At 42.5% G+C, this 20930-nt stretch overlaps 1 protein-coding gene across 2 annotated transcripts; it reads right to left on the bottom strand.

Moving 5' to 3' along the window:
- Nucleotides 1–2482: 2482 nt before the first annotated feature.
- LOC124693274 lies at nucleotides 2483–14988 on the bottom strand. 2 transcript variants are annotated; one of them, XM_047226751.1, is made up of 19 exons: nucleotides 14170–14988; nucleotides 12978–13063; nucleotides 12535–12900; nucleotides 12362–12445; nucleotides 11867–12286; nucleotides 11031–11097; nucleotides 9821–10016; nucleotides 9573–9676; nucleotides 9232–9441; nucleotides 8797–9029; nucleotides 8467–8691; nucleotides 8175–8396; nucleotides 8045–8098; nucleotides 7733–7807; nucleotides 7511–7648; nucleotides 7076–7129; nucleotides 6450–6509; nucleotides 3545–3910; nucleotides 2483–3470 (listed from the first exon to the last, which is right to left on the bottom strand). In XM_047226751.1, exons 1-19 carry the CDS (start codon nucleotides 14873–14875, stop codon nucleotides 3306–3308), a joined length of 3831 nt encoding a protein of 1276 aa, XP_047082707.1. In that variant the 5' UTR covers nucleotides 14876–14988; the 3' UTR covers nucleotides 2483–3305. The 2 variants fall into 2 exon arrangements, with proteins under 2 accessions (XP_047082707.1, XP_047082708.1); XM_047226752.1 differs by having other exon boundaries at nucleotides 2483–3473; nucleotides 8821–9029.
- Between the last annotated feature and the right edge of the window lie 5942 nt (nucleotides 14989–20930).

Below are 20930 nucleotides of genomic sequence, written 5' to 3'. Positions count from 1 at the left end.
GTACGTTCATACTGGTAGAATGGCTGGTGGCCTCATATAAGGCACGACATGATCGGCCATTTTACCCACGGAACATGAAAAGCTTAGGTCGGAAAGAACTACCGCGTTCAAAAAGATGCCACAAGAACTCAGTGCGCGTTGCTCTCGTGCTAGTAGTGCGTCGAAAGGTGTTGCGTGGCCGCAAAACGAATGATCGGCTAGCAATGCTGGTGCCGGTGGTGTAACTGTAGATGGTCGATGGGATCGAATCGGTGGTGTTATCCGGCGTGTTCGCTGAGAGCGACGGAGCCACGGGAAGCAGACAACCGACGTGACCCCGTCGATCGGAAGCCACCACAATCATCATCCCTATCGTCGTCATCGGCATCGTTCAACACTGGCAAGGGAAATATTCCTTCCAAAAGCTTCGGCGGCGCTGACCATTGGTGGCCGTCCTGCTCACCAGTCCCAGAGATAGAAATGCCGATGGAGAAGGTCGATACAGAGACATATACATTCAGGAGCTGTGCACACGCTTCGTGGTCGACCGGGCGCGGCAGTGGGCGTTGCCGGGGACGAGAGAGATGCCAAACGAACACGGCGAGAGCATTTTTGGGGCCGGCCAGGCCGCACCGCCAACCAGAGCCGAAGGAGAGGCTCGCATGGGCTTTGGCGGCGGCGCCCCGGATCCGGCGAATCGCCTGCCAAATATGCCGGGAAAAGTAAGTCTCGGGCGCGTCTGGAAAAGTCTCCGGCGATATGGCATGATAAGGGACAACGCTCGCGACAGGTAGTTGGGCTGTGGGGATGATGAGTGATCTGCGCTTGCCTTCGACCCGTCGTCGTGGTACGGAGGGAGATGGATGACGGTACTGCCTGTGTTTTGGGCAAATCCTAATATCCTATACCAGATTGCTATGCCCCGGTTAGCCGGGAACTAAGTTAGGGCAAAATCAACTCGACGACCGTTAGACTTGCATCATGATTCGTGCATATGAAAATTACATTGCATATCATTTTGCCTTAGTTGGACGTGAGTTACACATCAAACTAGGTTGATCGAACCGCCAATCCTATATGACGACTAGGTCGGCACGCCGCACCCCCGCGTGCGGTATAGGACGGCCTGATCGGCCCAATTTGCTTTTTTTCTTTATTCTTGTTTTCTTTTTTTTGTTTTCTGTTTCTTTTTTCTTTCCGGTTTCTTTTTTATTTCTTAAGTTTTTTTTTGAAAAATGTGCATTTTTAAGAAATTAATTTTAGAAAAAAAATTAATATAAAATGTAAAAATGTAAAAAATGTCGAATCTCAAAAATATTCATATTCAAAAAATATTCAAATTTTATAAAAAAAGAAATTTTCGTATAAATGTTCAATCTAGAAAAATGTTCAATCTCGAAAAAAGTTCAAGTTCAAACAAATTTCAAGTCCAAAAAGTGTTCAAATATTTAAAATTGTTCAATTTTAAGATGTATTCAAAAAATGTTCAATTTTAAATTTGTTTATATTTCCAAATTTGTTCAGATTCAGATTTTCAAAATATTTTCAAACTTTACAAAACTTTAAAAAAGGAAAGCTAAAGAAATAATACATCAGAAAAAAAGCGAAAAAAGGAAAACGTTGTGGGAATACATCATTAGCCTACTTGAATTTTGTTACATAATTTTTGAAATATATAAATATAATTTTAAAAAAAAAAAATTCACTAAAAGCACTGGTGCCCATGACCCAAAACGACTTTTCGCAGTTATTTAAAAATACTCCAAACACATACTGCCTCTATAAAAAAATAAATGTTTTAGTTTTATCTAGATATGGATGTACATAAACATATTTTAGTTGCACACACATCCATATCTAGAAAAACTTGAGACACTTACTTTTAGATGGAATTTTTAGACGGGGGAGTATATGCCAAAAGGTGGCCCTGTCGAATCAGGAGACACCTATTGGATCCGTTACAACCAAAATAAGGTTCCTAGACAAAGTACACTACAATGCACACATCCATATCTAAATTCTAAATAAAATTGCAACACTTAATTTAGAACAAAAGTAGTACACGTGAAGCATTGGAATATCAAGTACGCCCTACGAACAGCATGCAGGACCTAAGTTGCCAGGTCTACCTCAACCCAAGCACGGTAGCCCAATGCAACAGCACAAACATAGAACGCGATTGTCGCCCAAGACATGAATCCATGCTAGATTGTCATCCCTAGCTCCACAAAATGCAGCTTCCACAAGATGCTTTGGAAGAGAAATCGCCACATCAATGTCTACTCTATGAATAAAATGACAGGATGCACGCAAGCCCATTTCCGCCTGGACAGAGCAGGCACGACCCATCAACGCTCAAGCACAACCAATGCAAACAAAAAGGTTCAAGCACAACCAATGCAGAAAAAAAAAATTACCATTACAAAATGAACAGCTGTTCTACATTGCCAGTATAGCTTTGAACACCACCGACCACAACTGAGCACAGTTACAAATCTGGACGGCAAGCAGAAAACACCAGTCTCAGACCAAAAAATCTGGATCCAACATGCAAGTTAACATCTGAGTATCTGACAAACACGCCAGACTTGCTAGTTAACTTCCCCTTTGCTGTTATCTTGACAGCATAAATCAAGTTAACCCTAGGAACATGTTTAAAAACCTACTGGTTCCATCTAATCACCCAGTACGAACCAACATAGAAAAGAATAATCTTGATCAGTGCTAATACCAACTTCTCACTGGTACCTGGCTGCTCAACAGTGGTAGCTGATCCAGTCTATTCAACTGCTTTCACTGTCTCCATCCCTACAAATAACATGAATCAGACCTTGTTAGATACTGCTGTCTTCCCAATCATACGAAGGAACGTCACCACTGCAGTCATCCCAAGTTCCCTTCTTTTCTTCTACAACCAAAAAGCAATGGTAATTCTCACTATTTTTTGCATAACTACACTGTGCATTTGTAAAGGTAGGAATGTACAAAGAAAATTTACAAAAGCTGTACTCTAAACGACCAATCTATATACACAGGTGAGAGGCATCTTTGTATAACCCCTGGTGGGGTGAAATGCACCTATGTTTGCATTGATCCAAGTGACCAGGCATTCTAGTCATGATCCCACACCAAACAATTCCACAATAGCACGGTTTGCATCATTCTACAGCTTGGTTCCGATGGTATCATTTGTTGCTGGTAATCCTCACGAGAAAAGCACATGACAGAACTGCTTGATGCTTGTGCTTTCCAGATGAGAACACTAAGCATGCAAACATTTTGCGGGTTTCCATGAGAGAAAATAACCATCTTGATCTCAAATGTGCCTATCCACCAGGCTCATGTGGTTCATGGGTTTGTGTATTCCGTTTCCATGGTTTCTCTTTAGAAAGAGAATCACGGGGAACATATACATATCCTTTTGGAAGGCGTTGGTTCTGCGTTGATGCTTGATCAGATGTCATAATAAGCTCCTTTTGAAAGGTTTCTATCTGCTGCAAAATCATGTGTTGTGCATTAGCTTGGTGTCAGAAATAATCAGACAACTGGCAAGAACAGTACAAACCTTATCTTTTATTTTCTGTTCTCCATCTTCCAATTTCTGTAGGGCACTCACTGATCTTTGTGGAAGTTGCTTGCCAGCAAGTGGTCCCCTCTCACTCAACTTCCGTTTGAAAGATATCAGTGTCCTTGAGCTATCAGCTGTGTTTCTCTCAGCATCTCCATTATTAAGAGAAAACCTGACGGTTTTCTTCCCAGAAATACTGCTATCCACCGTGACATCGTCAGATCTTTGCACGGTTCCACTGTATGATTTATTATTAACTGAAGTAGTGGCAGATTCTGAACTAGCTCCAGGTGCAAGGTAGGAGAAAACAACAGTATCCTTCGTTTTGGCGAGTATGTCATGGTCACACAGAACTGTCTCTCTCTGGCAAAATAATAACACGGTAAATAAGATTATGTTATGAATAGAAAATCATCAGGGCAAACTGTTCGCAACAGAAGATAAAATATTTGAGTAAGCTTTAGAGTGATGAATAAAAACAAAACTGGAAGGGGTATTCACATGCACAAAACCTAATACTCTCTTCAGTCTTGAATACAAGGCCACTATCAAAAGTGCAATTTGCATCTATACAAGGCCACTATCTCACCCCGAGAAGAATTGATTAGATTTCTACCTCGTACAATGATGCTCATTAATGTAAACGTTACATGCATCCATAGAGAAACGTTACATGCAAACTTTGTTTTCTTGGTATCTAGAAATTCAGATAGTGGGCTTGTATACAAAACTGGAGGGACAATAGGCGATGAAGCCATGACCAAGGGTGATTGTGACTGGGCTTTTCCTTTCCCTAATGTACTTACGATTTTTTTAGCAGTTACCAGGCTGGCTGACTATGCCAAATAGTATAATCGAATCTGATCAACAAATCTTCTAACAATTAAAGGTAAGATTTTAAAACCAATTGAAATGGAGTAAACGGCCACCAAAATATAATCAATTCAATTCAACCAATCCTGCTGCTAACAATTAAAGGTCAGATCTAAAACACAAACAACACCCCACCCCTTTTTCTGGGCACCAACCCAACCACATGCATGACTGCAGAACTGAAATTTATGGAGGTAACAACAGATGCTGCATGTCGACCAAAACCTCATAGGGTCAAGCAGCTGGGTACATGTTTGACATAAATTGGAAACAGTACATGATAACATTTTTCTAAAAAGTAGAAGAAAAAAGAATCAGTCAGGGAGAAAAGATGAGTTAACTGATTTGGCAAAGAGAAGTAGCACAAGAAGAGGACAGATGGGAAGGCAGAAGGGGCGCCCCCTTTGGAGTGGATGAGACAAAAGAGACAAGGTTCTTGGCTGATACAGGCTTTGGTTACTTTTTCCAGTTAGCTCCTTCTCCGAAGTGACAAATTGCGAATCGGAATCGGAGGAAGAAATAAACAACATATTTTCTCACTACGCAGATCATCAAACACTTACAGGATTACATGTTTCTGTGCACAGAAGTTCGAGACTTACTAAAAAAGAAAAAGAGCATACATAAAGAGACAACCCTGATCTTCGTAACTGAAAAAGCACGAACCATGGATCCAAATCGTTAATTCAGCGAATTGCGAATAAGGTAACGGTTGGAACGACTAGAGACATGGAAAATGAGTCCTTGTGCAAATCAGCAAAAGCTCTTTTCCGCAGACAGCTGCAGCTCGAGATATAGCTTGACTAGTATGCTTCTGCTCTCCAGGTTGCATGCACTCCATGCAGCAGGCACCAAGAACGTCGAACAGGTCGAGCTTGTGGAGACCAGCGGAGTGCCCATGTTTGTCCGGGTCAGGAAGGGACCTGGCATGGTCATGTGGTAGGGCATTGCAGGCTGACTTGGAGACACCTACCAGACACCAGCGTACAAGGCGCCGATCCGGTAAGGTGCTGGAGCAGGGGCGCCCAACATGTGTGGCGGGTGATGCCAGAGCAGAAAAGTGGGAAGAGGCGAGTCCACCAGCAGAGGCGTGTTTCCAGGGCATCGTGGCACAAAAAGGGGCAGAAGAAGTTCCCCAACTGGTTGCCTCAGTAGGGATGGAGTGAACTTGCGATGGATGTAGCGGCAATTGCTGCAAAACCGTTCATGAGACTGGTATCTTGGGGAATGGAGGTGGTTGCTGTGGATGTAGCAGGGGTGGCAACGGATGGGGTGGGAACGCATTTGGTGGTGGAAGTGGATGTGCTTTGTTGTCCTCCAGAACAGAGTTGTTCACCGATAAGGACTTAATCCGGTAACAGGTCCTGATGTGGGTTTCTGACGTCGAAGAAAGGTTCCGAGACTTAGAGAACTTTGTTTATTTCATTCCTTGATTCAAAGTGTTGCACAATGGCTCTTCATATAGGTGCCCTGAGACTTAGATAACTTTTGTTTATTTCATTGCTTGATTCAAAGAGTTGCACTATCACTTTTCATATAGGTGGCTCGACTTTTCGCACAAGATACAAACTTTTTCTATCTTTCTCACTTGACAAATCTTGCCTACTATGACAACTCTCTCCGTAACTTATTTCCATATCCTATGGTTATGTGATTCCTGCCTATTAAGACATGCTAAACATGGCCCATAACAATATCGTTCTGAAAATTCCAACACAACACCACCATCAAAGAAAACACCACAGATAAGGTTGTGAACTTTTAGATAGAAGTACAACAAAGCGAATTCTAACAAAACGCATATACAGTAGATAGATAAGGTTGTGAACTTTCAAATAAAAGTACAACAAAACGAATTCTAAGACGACACATATGATGTCTCATAAATTCGTATTGAGGTATTATTTCCAACTATTCTTGTAAAGAAAAAAGAAAGGATTCCTCATCCATAAAAAAAAAGATCTAGCCTCAAGATGTATTTCAATTTTCAAGGCACCAAACGAGAAGTAGAATTGATGGCCAGACATACCTTCACCTTCTCTCTCTTAATTACCCTCTCACACAAGAGGCGTAACTTTTCCAACTCAACCTGCAAATGATATAATAATGGCTCAATTGTCATTTAATCAATGTTCACTTAAAAGTAATGGCATTCCCTAGACACATCTTTTATCATAACATAAATATTGCACAAGCAAGGCTAGTACATCAGTTTGGAAGAATCATGTAGAACACAAAACACAGATGGTACAGCACCATAAATTGAACTAGCAGGTGCATCTCACCGACACAACTTAATATGTTTCAGTTATCTTTCAAAAGCACTCCATGATAAGAGAGAAACAATGAGAAGGGGTGGTGGGGGTGCTTTCGTGCTTGACATGACACTAACCACAATTAGTAGGGTTGATTTTTCAGCTTAGATGTCATTACTACATAGAAATAAAGGAAGATCTAAACAATAATAATCTAGTTACGTATCCAGCTCATTAATATGTTGCAGTAATAGAGCGCCACGCTGATATGATGTTATGTATCAAGCAGATAGAACAAATCATTTCCAAAATAAGTTTTTACTTGGTTCCTAATTGATAGTTTTTTAGTGTTAACCGAAATGCAGTTAAGAATAAGTAAATATGTATCAGGTAAACTAACCCTCATCCTTTTCAAGCTATTGAGTTCCTCAGGTCCATACTGCCAGGCATCAGTCTGTGTGAATTTCAAAGAGCAAAATAAGATACTGAAAATAGCTGTACCACGCGCAGGATTACTATAAATAACAAATATGCCCCTGGTGGTTAATGTTAGCAGGAAAATATGCATAGATAATCAAAGAAATCAAGCCTGCAAATTGGATACATAATTCTACTAACCCTTGCACATGCACATTGTTTGACCTCATTATGGTAAAACCGTAACGCCATGTTTAAGCTAACAATTTGCTATACATGTGCTGCAGGGGACCAAGTTCACTTCCTATTTCATATAGTAACATGTTTATTTGCATGATATAATGTTAATAATTAACCTAGTCGTAGGTACAAAAGAAAGAAATGGATTGCTCCAAAATAGTCTTGATGCTGCACTTACCTCTTTCTGCTCTGTGCTGTGTTTCGCACAGTATGCTTTGTGCTGCAACGTAGTCCCAAATCCTTTAATGTTCATGTAGAAACCAGCATCTCTAGCACAAGAAGGATGAAAAGTGGTCTGGCAGCCCTCACTATTGCACTGCATAGCAGAAAGAGAAACTTATCAAAACTAAGTATCTGGTCTCTTCATGCTCTAACTTACATAAACAGGCACAGGTGATACCTTGAGGCACACACCAACTTTGCTGATGCAGACACAACAAGTATCTTTCTCCCTTAGATAGATTAGAAGGGTTTCCTGATAGATACATTAAATAGCCAAATATCAAGATGATGCAGTATAATGTGAAATGAGAACACTGATGGATAACAACTGATTCTGATAATATAGACAGTAAAATGAAAGAGGAAGTTCTATTTATTTCTTAAAATGAACATCATATTAATGTGAACAACAAAACAACAGAGGAAATTTGATCTACTCTTGAAAATGAAAACTGGAAGGAATTGCAATGCTTAAAGGAGACGAGTGTACCATTCCGCTCACTGGATTATCTTGCCCTCTCATGTACTTGGTCTCCAACAACCACTAACAAAATATTACGAAAAAAAAAAGTTAAAACTGAAACTCATATGAAAACAGAAGATGAAAAAGATTGAAGTACCTCAGCACAGAAGGCATGAATCCACTGGTCATCTATAGTCTTTCTAAAAGCACCAGATGTTCCATGGCACAGAGCACATCGTACCATGGATACGTATTTGTCATTGCAGTCAGCTTCACCACTAGAGCTAACAGCTTCTGATGAAATATCTTCGCAGAGTTCACATTTCCACGGGCCAATAGATATCCCTAGATTTCTATAGCAATCTATGTGGACAGCAGCCTGTTCAACAGGTCAAAGTTAATAACACAATGGAGCATAATACCTCAAAACTCAACAGAATCAAAAGCACCTTGCATCTGGAGCAGACAAATATTCTGTTCAACACAGATTCACTCCGCAAGCAGACATCACAGTAGAGTGCATTTTCTTTTGATAAAATTGGCATATGGAAAGTGCCAAAGTTAGTAACTGGTGAAACTTTGCTGTTGAATGGCTTTGATGAATCCTTGGGCCGTGGTAGTGAAGGAGTCCGCTGGGCAACTCTTGAAGATCCAGCACCAAATTTTGGAGAAATCTATACAGGGTAACAGTAAATAAGATACATATCCTCTCAACAGAAATCATTTGTTAATTGACCAATAAAAATACAACAAGAAACTTTGTGAATAGCATGCAGTACATCATCATTTGCATCTTTTCTCACAGTGGAGTTACGTGAGGAGGCTGCAACAGCAGCTGCAGCTTCAGCTAGTACCGCCTGAGCTTCTTTATGTCTCTTCTCCTTTCTGCCACGTTTCTTAGCTTCTCTAACATCACGAAGAAAATGATTGACAAGGATGAAGTCCCATTTTCTTTTACTGAAAACATTCAACTCGCGAGAAAGATTCTGAACAACCTTCACTATTAAATCTTCTGCAAGAGTCAAACTTATAGTGATTCAGAAAAAGAAATACGCAATAACTTCATTATATAGGGACAGTTTCATTGACAGTGTTGACACGAAGGCCATTGACGTAAAACGAGCAACACAAGAATTGACAAGGTTTAATTATTCTAAAAACCACAGCAGAAGAGTAAAGGATACAAAGACTACATAAACAGAGGAAAAACTTACCATATCTATGCTTCAGAACCATAGCATTGTCAAGAAGCCTAGCTTGTAAGAACACCATTTCTCCTTCTACTTCATCATCAGGTGAATGATCAAGAATTCCCAAAGATTTTGCCTTAGAAATTTGGTCTGCCACATCAATTTCTGTTGTTTCCATTAGTTCTATTGAGGAATCCACGTGCCTTTTCTCACTGGAAGAACATAATTGTCCTTCTAGAAACATTTGACCCAAGAAAACAGATTCAGATAAAGCATGACAAGTCAAATTTCATTAAGAAAATTAAAGGTGCCAACAATATAGCTTAAAACTAGGTAATTATTTGGAGAAAGTATTAATAACTTACCAGAGTGATACTGTGCCTGCTTATTCTGCTTAAAAGTATGGTCCCAAAGATAAGCAATCTTTTCCTTGATAGATGGATGGATGTAAGAATGAGAATCATCAAAGCTGCATGACGCAAAAAAGGGGTCAACAACAACCCGGCAAAATAGGAGGACCTTTGTTCATGCAAAAAGAAAATGTGGTTTGAGACTAAATAAAGAATAGCAGACTAGGACAATAGGACAATACACAATTAGCTGGATTATTTACCTGAAAAAGGGTTGTCCATTAACATGATCCATATTACAATCACGATGATTGCATACGCCATTTTCATCTGAATTCGACCCATGTTTAACATTATCACCCAAAGAAGAGGTTTTATCCAATGAAGATACGCACCCCTCCAGTTCCGAGCCAAGTTCAGGCTCTGTCAAGTCATTATTTTTCCTTCCAAGTGATGTAGCTGTTCATAATATACTGTCAGAACTAGAACAATACCAAACATTTACATGAATAATTCGGTAACATAATTGTTAGCTAAAAGATATCTACTATAAGAAAATACTGTAATGTATATACGACAATCTGTTATGTGTGAATAAGAGTTAACTCTCCCATCCAGGTCCATAAAACTAAGCAATATTTAAGAATTTCTATACAAAATTCCGTTCTGCGCAAGATGAGCTCTGTTGATTCGAGAATGTCTATGGCTTTGAGGTATGCTTCATTTTCACCTTTCTTATTATAAATAATGATATGGAAAAATGGCATATGCAGAAATGGCAACTTTTAGTTGGTATAGCTATTTTTCTTGAACCGGTAAAATTTACAACAAATTGTAGCCCTTGAATGGCAAGTAACAACAGGGAAGAACTGGTCTTGTCCAATAGAAAACAAATAAAGAACCAAACATAGCCTTAAATGCCCACATATATAAATGTAGAACGGCGCTGTCATGACCAGCATTGCAAGGCACTGTAAGTTGTTAAACTAGTAATATCTAATATAGTCCAAATTATAACACAAAGAGAATGAGAAATGCATACTTGAAAATTTGCAACCACCAAGACGTCATTTGCACAGAAAATAAGGACATCAGGCAAGCTTGCAACTTTCGCAAAGTTGGCAGCCACTTCATTACAATACAAGCAGGCAAGCTAGAGCAGATCATTCAGAGCTCGTGCGGTACTATAGAGAAAATGTTGTGAAGTTCTTTTCAGGCTGGCATATCAGACTGGGTCACACTATAAATAAGGATTTCTAACTGTAGGTTTTGCTAAATGTTGTGTGGCAATTTGTCTCATTTGGTTTTGTGAATGAACAATTAACCAAAAGAAAACTGACCTTCCAGTGGTGGCCAACAGAAAAGATCACAGAACGATAAGACAGCAAACGATTAAAATGCTCTCTAGAGTAATAGAGATCGTGGAGAAGGCAGCGAGAACTCAGGAGAAGTGGTTCAACAAAAGATTTTTACCTTCAAGTTGATTTGGTATCTCCATGGAAGCACCGAATACTTCATTGCCAGGGATGCTGTTTGGTATCTGTCAAAAGGATGGGAATCAAAACTGCATCCATAACTAAAGGTCATTTCCTTAAGGCCGTAAATAATGACAGTACAGCCACCTATTAAACCAAGGTAACTTGGAGCTCACAACCTTAGCAGAACAGGGAGACACAAACAATGATAACAGAACAAGATATCTGTTAGCTCTCTGTTGAACTATTTGCAGTAAAAATTAAGAAGACACCTAAAAGCTGATGCAGCAGGGAGAGACAGAGGAAAACTAAAGATTCCATGAACTTACTAGTGAGTGGCAAAATTGTAGAGAACATGTACATTTAAGGGCCAATCCATTTGTGAACACTAATAGAAAATTCATCTACCATTTTACTGTTGAATTTCAGATAATATACTTGTTATTTAGCACGAAGTAGGTCCCTGCAACACTACACAATCAGTCACAGCAAACAGCATACATATATATCACCTTAGGCCTTGGCCACTTGCCCATGTGGAGTTTGAAAGAAATCCCATCAGAGCTACTAAGGATATATCTACCCTCAAAGAACACAGCGGATAAAATCTCTCTTATTCCCATTTACTATACTTAAAAGTTAGCAGGTACGTAGATATGCATGCAGAAACATAGTCAATGAAGATGTTTGCTAAGTTATGATGACAGCCACCAGTTATTCAGGGAAAAAATCAGAGGAAACTATCTACACACTGATATTTAATGCTTCAAACCAGTTCAGAGGCAAGAAACAAGAAAAGCTTCACAAAATATTGAAAAGTGTGTTTTTTCATACCAATTTTTCATGCACTGCCTTTGAAGTATCCTTGTTTCCAACTGGGGACAGATTTCTAATAAAATCTTTTGAAAAATCATCAGCACTTCCTTTAGCCATATCTTTTTTTCCATTTTCCAAAGTAGTTCCAGTTGCACATATTGCCTTCTCTTCTTTCAGAACTTTGGCATTAGACCTTGGTGGTGAGAGTTTTGGTACAGTAGAAACCGACATCTCAACTGCTGCTTCTTTTTCCACTGGGACCAATGAACTATTCACATTGACACTATTTGTACCCTCAGACCCATCTAGTTTGTCCTCTTGTACCACCTCTGAGCTCTCTTTAAGAGGGATTGCTTCAACAGCTGGTATATGTGCAGACTTTTGAAGCCACTTGATGATTTTCAACTTCAAACCATGGGAAAATGTTGTAGTTTCACCCTGAAAATCAGAGAATTAACAAAACTAGCTCGGAAATTAATTTTTAATGCTAGATATAAGCTATGCCCAAAGTACCACGAGAGCAGCTTCGAAGGACGCTGAAGAAATACCCACTTCAGATGCTATATCACTCACACTAACATCCCCTCTGTCAATTAGCTGCAAATACAGTAGGTATTAATATTTTTCTTCACAAAGGTTAATCAGTAAATGCCTGAGTAACAACTTGGTTCTGAATCAGCAGTTACCTTTTTGAGAACCATAGCAATATCACCAGAGTTTCTCATAAGATTACTAACTGAGGGATTATCAGTATCCATTTCCATATTTCGGGTTGCTTGAGTATCTGAACTTCTAACAGTACGGGGCAAAGCACCGTGCTCCATCGTCTCCACTTTGATAAGGCTGTCAGGGTTAAAGCTACCGGTTTCATAGTTCATGGATCTGTCCTTGTTCTTCCGTGTGAATCTCAGCTTTGGAATCTTTCCAATGCTGAGATTTGCATCTTTTGTCCTCACTTCTCTAGCACCCTGCTCAGATGCATTATTGCTTTTCTCTAGAGAGTTGACATACCCAACTGAAGAATGCTTTGAGCAAAACGCTTTCAGCTCAACCTGAAAAACGAACATGAAAAATGAACAACAAGAACTTAGATAAGGCTGTGGCAACTGCTTGAAGATAATGATCTCACATTAGGATGTCCAAATTTTCCCCATATCTCCATTTGGTGCTTGGAATCTCGTGCACATATAGGATGGAAGGCAGCCCGGCATGACCCTGAAAACCACATGGAGCTTAGCGTTAACAACCTACAGAAGTGGGCAAAACTCTGCACAATGGATATTAGCCGAAAGACTAATGCTACCTCCATTCCTAAATATAACCCTTTTTACATAGCTAAGTTAGCTTTCTAAAAGAGCTTATATTTTGGAACAGAGGTAATATTTCTTTGGCATGGCTATATATAACATAGGTGGTAGTATTTATAACTGGCACAAAGTTGAGGAAAAATGTCAAAGATAACTGAACATGTTTCTTTTCATATAATACATCATATATAAACAGCTTTTAGGAGACACTTTTAGTATATATACAATCCAATGCTTAATCTATCTTGCGCAGCTATATCGAAAAACGAAATGTATCAAACAGAGTTCAGGGCATTGCGATATCAAAAAGAATGGTAAGTTTGGTTGGCCATAAGAAAATAACACAGAAAACATCGTCTGTTACTTAGGCAAGCAAGTCAATCAACACAAGACAATAACAAGTATCACAGGGAAATAATGGCCAATCGCCTAGCCAAGGAAATCAATCAACATAAAAACAGGATTCCTTTTGTGTGGCCATGAGAAAACAACACAGAAAACATCGTCGGTTACTTAGGGCACCACTGATGTCAAGGGAAATCTTACTAAAAGGCTGCATCTACTCGACCATCGTGGGTTACTCAGGCATGACTCTTTTGTTGGAATGTGAGTATAAATTATCTTGGATACCTTCCATTAAAGAAGTAACACTTGAAGTTGAAAGAATAAAGTACATGCTGAGTATCAGAAAAGGCAAAGCTCAATACCAAAACTGAGGCGGATTGTGTTGTCTGTTAAAAAAAAGGTAGGTTTTTGGTGTACTGTAAGTTTCAAAAAGGAAAAATAAGCCCGATCAAAAAAAGAAGGAAAAATAGATAGGGAGAACTACCTATTTCGTTTTATAAATTGTATGTACAGGAAGTTAATATAACGCTTAATATAATGATATAACATGGGGCTGCGTTTCTGAAGCAATATTTTCTGCAATACTAAGGTCTGGGTAACCTTAAATATTATACGTAGTGAAAGAAAGCTCAAATTGTGATAATTGAGACGGGGAGTAGAAGTATATACCATGGCTACATCGGACGCATGCACCCCGCTTAACCTTGCAAATAGTGCAGACCATTTTGATTGGATTCTCTTGTACAGATCCAATATTGGTAACAGGCTCCATAGAGTCCATGTCCTCCACAAGAACCTCTGGTCTCCAAAGGCTACAAAACAAGTGCGCAAATTGCAGGCTGCCTCCATCTGCAGTTCGACTAGGGTCGGGTTTTGCAGGTTTTAGAGCCCCTTTCCCCTTTGGGCATAGCACACAAGGCATCGACAGGGTGCTGGCTGCCTCTCTCTTGGATGACACCCCTGCGGACTCCACATACTTGCACCAAGCGCAGAGCCACTTGCCCTTTGGCACGGCATGCACACCATAACACTTCTGGTGCACGGAGGCCTTGCAGGTGCTACAGCGAAGCATCCTATTGGAGGCCATGGCACTCTGTCCCAAGCAGCAAACATCGCACGTCGACCCAGCCCGAGCTCCCAAGCGTGGAAGCAGCACAAGTTTCTGTAGCCCAGCGTCGACACCTAGGAGCTTCCTCTTCTTGTTTGGGCGCTCGGTGGTGAGCACGACTCGCTGCCTCGCTCCTAGCAGCCAATTCAGTGATGTCCCTGCCTCCTCGTCGTCGTCCTCGCATACTGGTGACACGGTGCCACCGCTGCTACTACCTTGCTCCACCTCCTGTGGCCACTCCTCGCGCTGCGCAACCACCTCCTGCATCCGCTGCTCAATGCTCTGCTCGCTGCGGTCCCTGGGGCAATCCAGCTGCTGCACGACGACGTCATGTATGCCCTGCTCGGTGCTGACGTTGCTGACGAAATCCGCACTCTGCGCGCTGCGCTCCTTGTTGCAGACGACCTCCTCGCCGCCCACGCCCAGGTAGGAGCTCGTCTCGGCGACGGCCACGTCATACGTCTCCTCCACCACCAGCTCCTCCTCCTCCTCGCCGCCGCTGCTGCTGATGCTGCTGCCGGGCAGCGGCACGACGACGCACGGGTCGAGCTCCCCGCGGCAGAAGGGGAACCTGGCGGGCATCATGAGCATTTGGACGTCGTTGAGGGTGACGGGGCGGAAGTAGGCCTCGAAGTGGTCCCAGGCGCCCTTCTTCCCGGAGGGCGCGGCGGGCAGCTTGGGCGGGTGCTCCTCGGCGGCCGCGTCGGGGGGCTCGAGCTTCTTGTGCTTCTTCCGGCGGTCGCTGGGCCCCGCCCAGCTGACGAGCCGCGCGGGCAGCGTGGGCACCCGGGGCGCCGCCTCCTCCTCGAACGGCGTGCGCAGGGACAGCGCCTTCAGGGCCTGCTCGTACGGGTCGAAGCCGAGGCCGAGGGCCGCCGCCTCCGGCGAGCCGGAGCCCTCGGCGCCGGCCATGGTGGCCCCCGCGCTCATGAAGGCTCGGCGGGGGAGGGGCGCATCGCGGGCGGAGGATACGCCCGCGCCGGGGAAGGGCCTCCGGCGAGGGGCGCGGCGGGGCGGAGCTAGGGTTAGGGTTTCGTTCCGACCGGGAGTTCTTCAGTCCGTCTGTTGTGTGCCCCTGTGCTCGAGAGTTTTTTTTTTTTTTGCTCCGGCCCGTTTTTTTCGCTTGTGTTTCGGATCCGATGGGAGGGAGGGAGAAGAGGGAGGAGGCCGCCGCGTGAGGACACGCGGTTCGGTTTTGTATACGCCAAGGATACGCGTAGGATACGCCTGGTTTTACATGCTTTTTTTTGGTTTTAAACGCCAACTTTACTGTCCGGAAGCGAGGAAAAGGTGTAAACTGAACGAGCAAAAATTGGAAACTTGTTCGGTCCAGCTAAGCTTCCAGCTGGTGCCAATTCACAGCCCTCAACAACAACAAAATAGTGCAAATTCGCGGTGTAGGATGCAACAGCACAGAGAACAACTCAACCAACTCACCATCAAACAAATTTAGAGATAAAACCAATCGCAAATCGTTGCTCTTACGTGGAATTAGCGGTTGTGAAGAGGTCGGTAAGAAAAAGGTAGCGTGTGATTTGCATCGCTCTCACATGGAGTTAACGAATTAGAGGTTCACAACTCACATGCTCTCATCTACCCCGGATGCCAAACCATCGGCTGTGATGACCCTATCGGCATTTCTACCCAAACCTAGTGTTGTCAGTGGGATATGGAGGGTTCATGCGGTGAACTCACTTGTGGTCGGAGGGGGAGCAAGAAAATTCAGATCCATGGAGAATCAAGGATGGCAAGAAAATTGAGATCCACAAGGACTAAGCAATGGGTGTTCTTTGACGGCGGAAACGCTTATCGTAGAAGAAACCGGAAAGAGGGATGATATATGTGAAGAGGGTCATGGTGAATAAGAAAATTCACCATAAGATGGGAGGAGAGATTGTTGGCAGTCCACGGAAGCGCTTATCATAGAAAGGGCGAGAAAAATCAATAAGAACTGGGAGGGGAGCGAAGAGGGTCACCGAGAATGAGATCCAAATTCATGAAGAGGGGAGGCAAAAGGCGTTCTCTTGCTCGTGTGCTTGTCATAGAAAGGAAAAAATGATAAGGACGGGAGGGGTGACGAGAGTCATGGAGAACAACGGAATCCATAACCACAAAGAGGGGGTGATGGATGGCCTTCGGCTGCGGGGGGTACTTATCGCCAGACGGGTAGTAAAGTAGGGGAGGGGGAGGGGAGGCATGGAAGAGGTGTATGCTACGAAGGCGTATACTCCAAATGTAGAGTGGGAGTCCATGTCATTCTTCAGCTACATATGACACAACACGATAGAGCATGTAATGTGCCTATTTCCGCCAAGCTAGATGGCTAAGCGTCATTGAAACAGTTTTGGGGTGCTTAACGGTAGAGAAAAAGTGTGTCCTGAAAAATATTTTCTTAATGCTTTGGCTACATCACTCTGCCACCAAATATATACCATCGCACTTAAGCTATGCATCGGCAACATGTATGTGTAGTGTCACATAAACTTGAGTCGTGGTACACATAATCTAACGTGGAACATACAGCGTGAAAGGAAATTTGATATGCCCGCTTATGTAAATAAGGGATTTTAGGAAAACTAGATCCCTCTTTGCCTAGAGGGCATGGCGGTGAGGCAATTTTTGATGAGCAAATTGCCTGATGTCACGTACCATTGAAGTGTGAGTTTCCACAAACTTAGCGTTGATAACATGGTGGAGAACCTCGTTGAAAGAGCATGGAGACTCCATGTGTGATTTTGTAACTCGTGACAATCTCTATCGACTAATGGTTGCATTGTGTTTTACTTGAAGGATTTGTTCACATGCGATGCTTGAACCATATGTTGGATTTGAGGTTGAAAGAAGAAGAACAAAGTGAAGAAGATCAAGTGTCGACCGAGGTGTTATTCAAGGAGTGATCCGAAATTTTTTCATGAGAGAGTTGATCCCATGGCGAACATGTATTTAGAAGGAAAAGGTGGCGTGAGAATTTCGCGTGTCTTCAAGACATCATCGTTATAAAGGAAGAATATATGATTCAAGGTTGATCAAGTCAAAGCGCAAGTTCAAGATGAGTATCTAGAAGAGTCATATGCTTCAAGCTTGGCGACTTTTGTGTGATCATGGATATGTGAAGATATGCCTAAAGAGATGATAACTCCAAATTTCAATGTCTGTCTTTGGATCTTAGCTCCAAATTTCGATGCTTTTCGCTTGAAACATAAAATCGAAAACCCAATGAAACCAAGGTTGATCAACATATTTCCTTTAGATCTTGTTTTAATGTGATATCCATCTATGCATATCAGAGGCTTGCAACCTTCCAAGAAATCCCTCTTACATGCATCATATGACCAGTATACTGTGGCCAGATGCTCTTTGGGAACAAGATCTGCAGCTTCGTTAATTTGGTTGGTGCTTAGGAAAAATCTCGACCCAGGGTTTGATCTTCTAAACTCCTGACCATAGTCACGTAATAGGGCAAACTGCTCCTTTTCATCCCCATGAATTATGCTAAGTGTTGCCTTCCTTGCCCTTCCTAATTTAAATTTGTTTGGACATATATTGAATTTCCTTTGAACTTTGGCTGCAAATGCTTGCAAGCCTATTTTTGGTTATCTCTAAATTCATCAATGAAGATTTGAGTGAGGAAAGGAGCTGTCAGTGATTTCAACTCCCAGTACCTCTCACAAGTGTGCTCACTGCAATGTTGTCTGACTACAATGGCTCCCTCCATTTCTCTTCTGACACCTTGATCATTCAAGGACATCCTTCCTCACAATGAGCATCAAGCCTAGTTGCTTCATTCCTTGACTTCATAATCTTAACTCTCTCATTCACACCATAAGTTGACAAAGCCTTCCTAAATTCAGCCATGCTAGAAAATAACATGCCTACATTGAAGACAGGGGTTGCCATGTCAACTACATGGTTGAATTCTTTGAACTTGTATTCCAGAAGCTTCTGTTGCTCATTTGTCAATTTCAAATTATCATGATCAAGGCTAGCATCATCCTCACACTCAACTATCTCTGTGCACTCATTGTTGTCATTAAAATCATTGTCAATTTTATCTAGAAACAGATCATCATCAGCATCTTCTGCATCACAATCACTGTCATAGAAATCACCGTCACATCGTCACCATCATCCTCATCCTCACTATATAACTCTGTTGATGAAAGACATGCAGAGGAGACAGTTCTTCATCAATCTCTTTCCATTTCTCTTTCTCTTGCTCTGCAGCATCTCCGACTCATGTGTATTTGCTAGGAATTGGCACAATGACATCTGTCTTGAGCCCCTGCAAAAAATTGTTATGATCCACCATAATTGACAGTGTCTTCACATCTCTCAGAGCAGCCATCATTGGAACAATGTCACCATCATTCTGAATGAGACACAATTCATCTCTCATGTCACTCCTAGGAACACACCAGTAGAACTTTGTTTTGTCTATCATCTCATTTCCTCTTTGCTTAACAAAATCCTCAAGCCACTGAAGTGAGAAAGTATCAGTGTTGCAATTGTCAAAATAATCCACAATCCCACAAACATACTGCAAATGCTCCTTGAGACCACATAAAAACTCATTGTGATCCATCTCATTTGTAAACCTGTCAGGATCATCTGCACAGAATGCAAGTGTCAAAATTCAGTTAGCACTGCAAATATCAAAATTCAATTAAAAGTGCAAACTTGATATTCAGTTAACTTGTGCAGCTTCAATTTGGATCTTAACTGTGTAAAAATACATGAATTACTGCTACATTGTTACAAACACAATACCAACAATGGAGTAGATGCATTCATCGGATCTGAATCGACTTGTTCATCTGAAAAAATCGAAGATTTCCCGATCAACTTTATTTGCCACCAAAAACAATCAACCATATCGGTCAAAACCTTTCCCAAACCAATCCCTAAGCACTACAACGACGATTTCGACTAATTTTGCGCCTCAAATCATTCACATATGACCAACATCTTCGTGGGGACATCATCCATGGCCGTCGCGCAGCTCCGCAGAGAAGAAGACGAGAAACGAGAGAAGAGGACAAGGCTTATCGTATTGTAGAGGTTCCTCGCACCACTGTCGGCGGCGAGGATCGTCGGCCATCTCCGCCGCCGCCGCCCACAAAATCGCCTCCGTCGTCGCCAACTTCGCACCACGACGAGAAAGGAAACCACATTACGTCCTGCGTGATATGTGCGTTGTTATACAGAGAGAGACCTCGACGACCTGTTCGCAATTATCAGATTTCTTCAGTGCTATATCGGAAACACTCATCTCCCGCCTGGAAACGGCCACGTGTCGCCACCAGATTGAATTGTATGACTTGTGCACCCACTCGCATCGTTTTTGTACAAGTGCAATACACTTTCAAACATGTTGTATAAAAATGCACATAGAAGGCAAGTTGTTATACTAGTGGTGCAATTACCTCTTATCTTTTTTAGCTCTCTAAATGTTGATTGAGTTTTGAGCTATTTTTTTGAGTTGTAGGTACAGTCCATAAGTATGTTGCACAATTTTATCCCATTTTTCTGATCTCACCTGAACCTAACGAGAGGATCCTACACAAGTCAGGAGTAGGATTTTCTGTCTAAAACAAAACCGACATGAACAGTAGAGTCGCTCTGGTCTGCCTCTGGTCTGGCCAACCCGAGCACTCTACAACCCACTAGGCCACGACGCGCACGCCAAAGCCCGCACCCACGCCCGCGCCGTTGCCACCCATCCCGAGCGCCATGGAAGCCGACGGCCGGAGCGCCTCCTCCTCCCCCTCCCATCCCGGGTCGACGATGCGCTCGTCTCGCCCCAGGTTCCGCCTGGACGACCGCCGCCCGGAGCCCAGCCCGAGCCCCCGCAAGAGCGAGCGCAAGCGCAGGCGCCGCGCGGGCCCCGAATCCGCCGCGGAGCGTTGTGCATGACACGCCCACATTTCCATATTTCCCAGTTTTGTTGAGTGTGCATAAATACATAGCATTATCCATGCACCAGTATTTGTTAACTACGTACAAATATCTTGCTAGCTAGAAGTTATGTACTTCCCATCATCGTCCCGATAGTCCCGTCGGCCGCTGGGACACGTCTATTAGTTTAACTGTCAGTATTGTTGGATCGAGTTCTCAAACAGCAAAGCATGCATAAGGAGGATCCCAACAGTAGCGTTGTAGGCAACACCACGTCAATTTCATTGAAAGAGGCCTTGTAGCGGTCCCAAACTAGCCTCGCAGCGAGATAGACTAGAAAACCGTGCCAAACTATGGCCTCGTACTAGGCAAACCGGACTAAACCGTCCTAATTCGTGCCTATTCGGGCTGAACCGGAAAAACCAAA

The sequence above is a fragment of the Lolium rigidum genome, chromosome 2, assembly GCF_022539505.1.
Source record: "Lolium rigidum isolate FL_2022 chromosome 2, APGP_CSIRO_Lrig_0.1, whole genome shotgun sequence".
Classification (NCBI taxonomy): Eukaryota; Viridiplantae; Streptophyta; class Magnoliopsida; order Poales; family Poaceae; genus Lolium; species Lolium rigidum.
The sequence above is the reverse complement of the archived record's forward strand: the minus strand, read 5'-3'. Positions and strand labels throughout refer to the sequence as shown.

What these genes read in the sequence shown, in the direction of transcription:
- LOC124693274 (XM_047226751.1), bottom strand. Translation starts at nt 14,875, where the DNA reads ATGCAGGAGGTGGTTGCGCAGCGCGAGGAGTGGCCACAGGAGGTGGAG. An exon ending in GAAAATTTGGACATCCTAAT is followed by an intron (nt 12,901 to 12,977) that starts GTGAGATCATTA and finishes TTCGTTTTTCAG; the next exon opens with GTTGAGCTGAAAGCGTTTTG. An exon ending in AATGGACAACCCTTTTTCAG is followed by an intron (nt 9,677 to 9,820) that starts GTAAATAATCCA and finishes TGCGTCATGCAG; the next exon opens with CTTTGATGATTCTCATTCTT.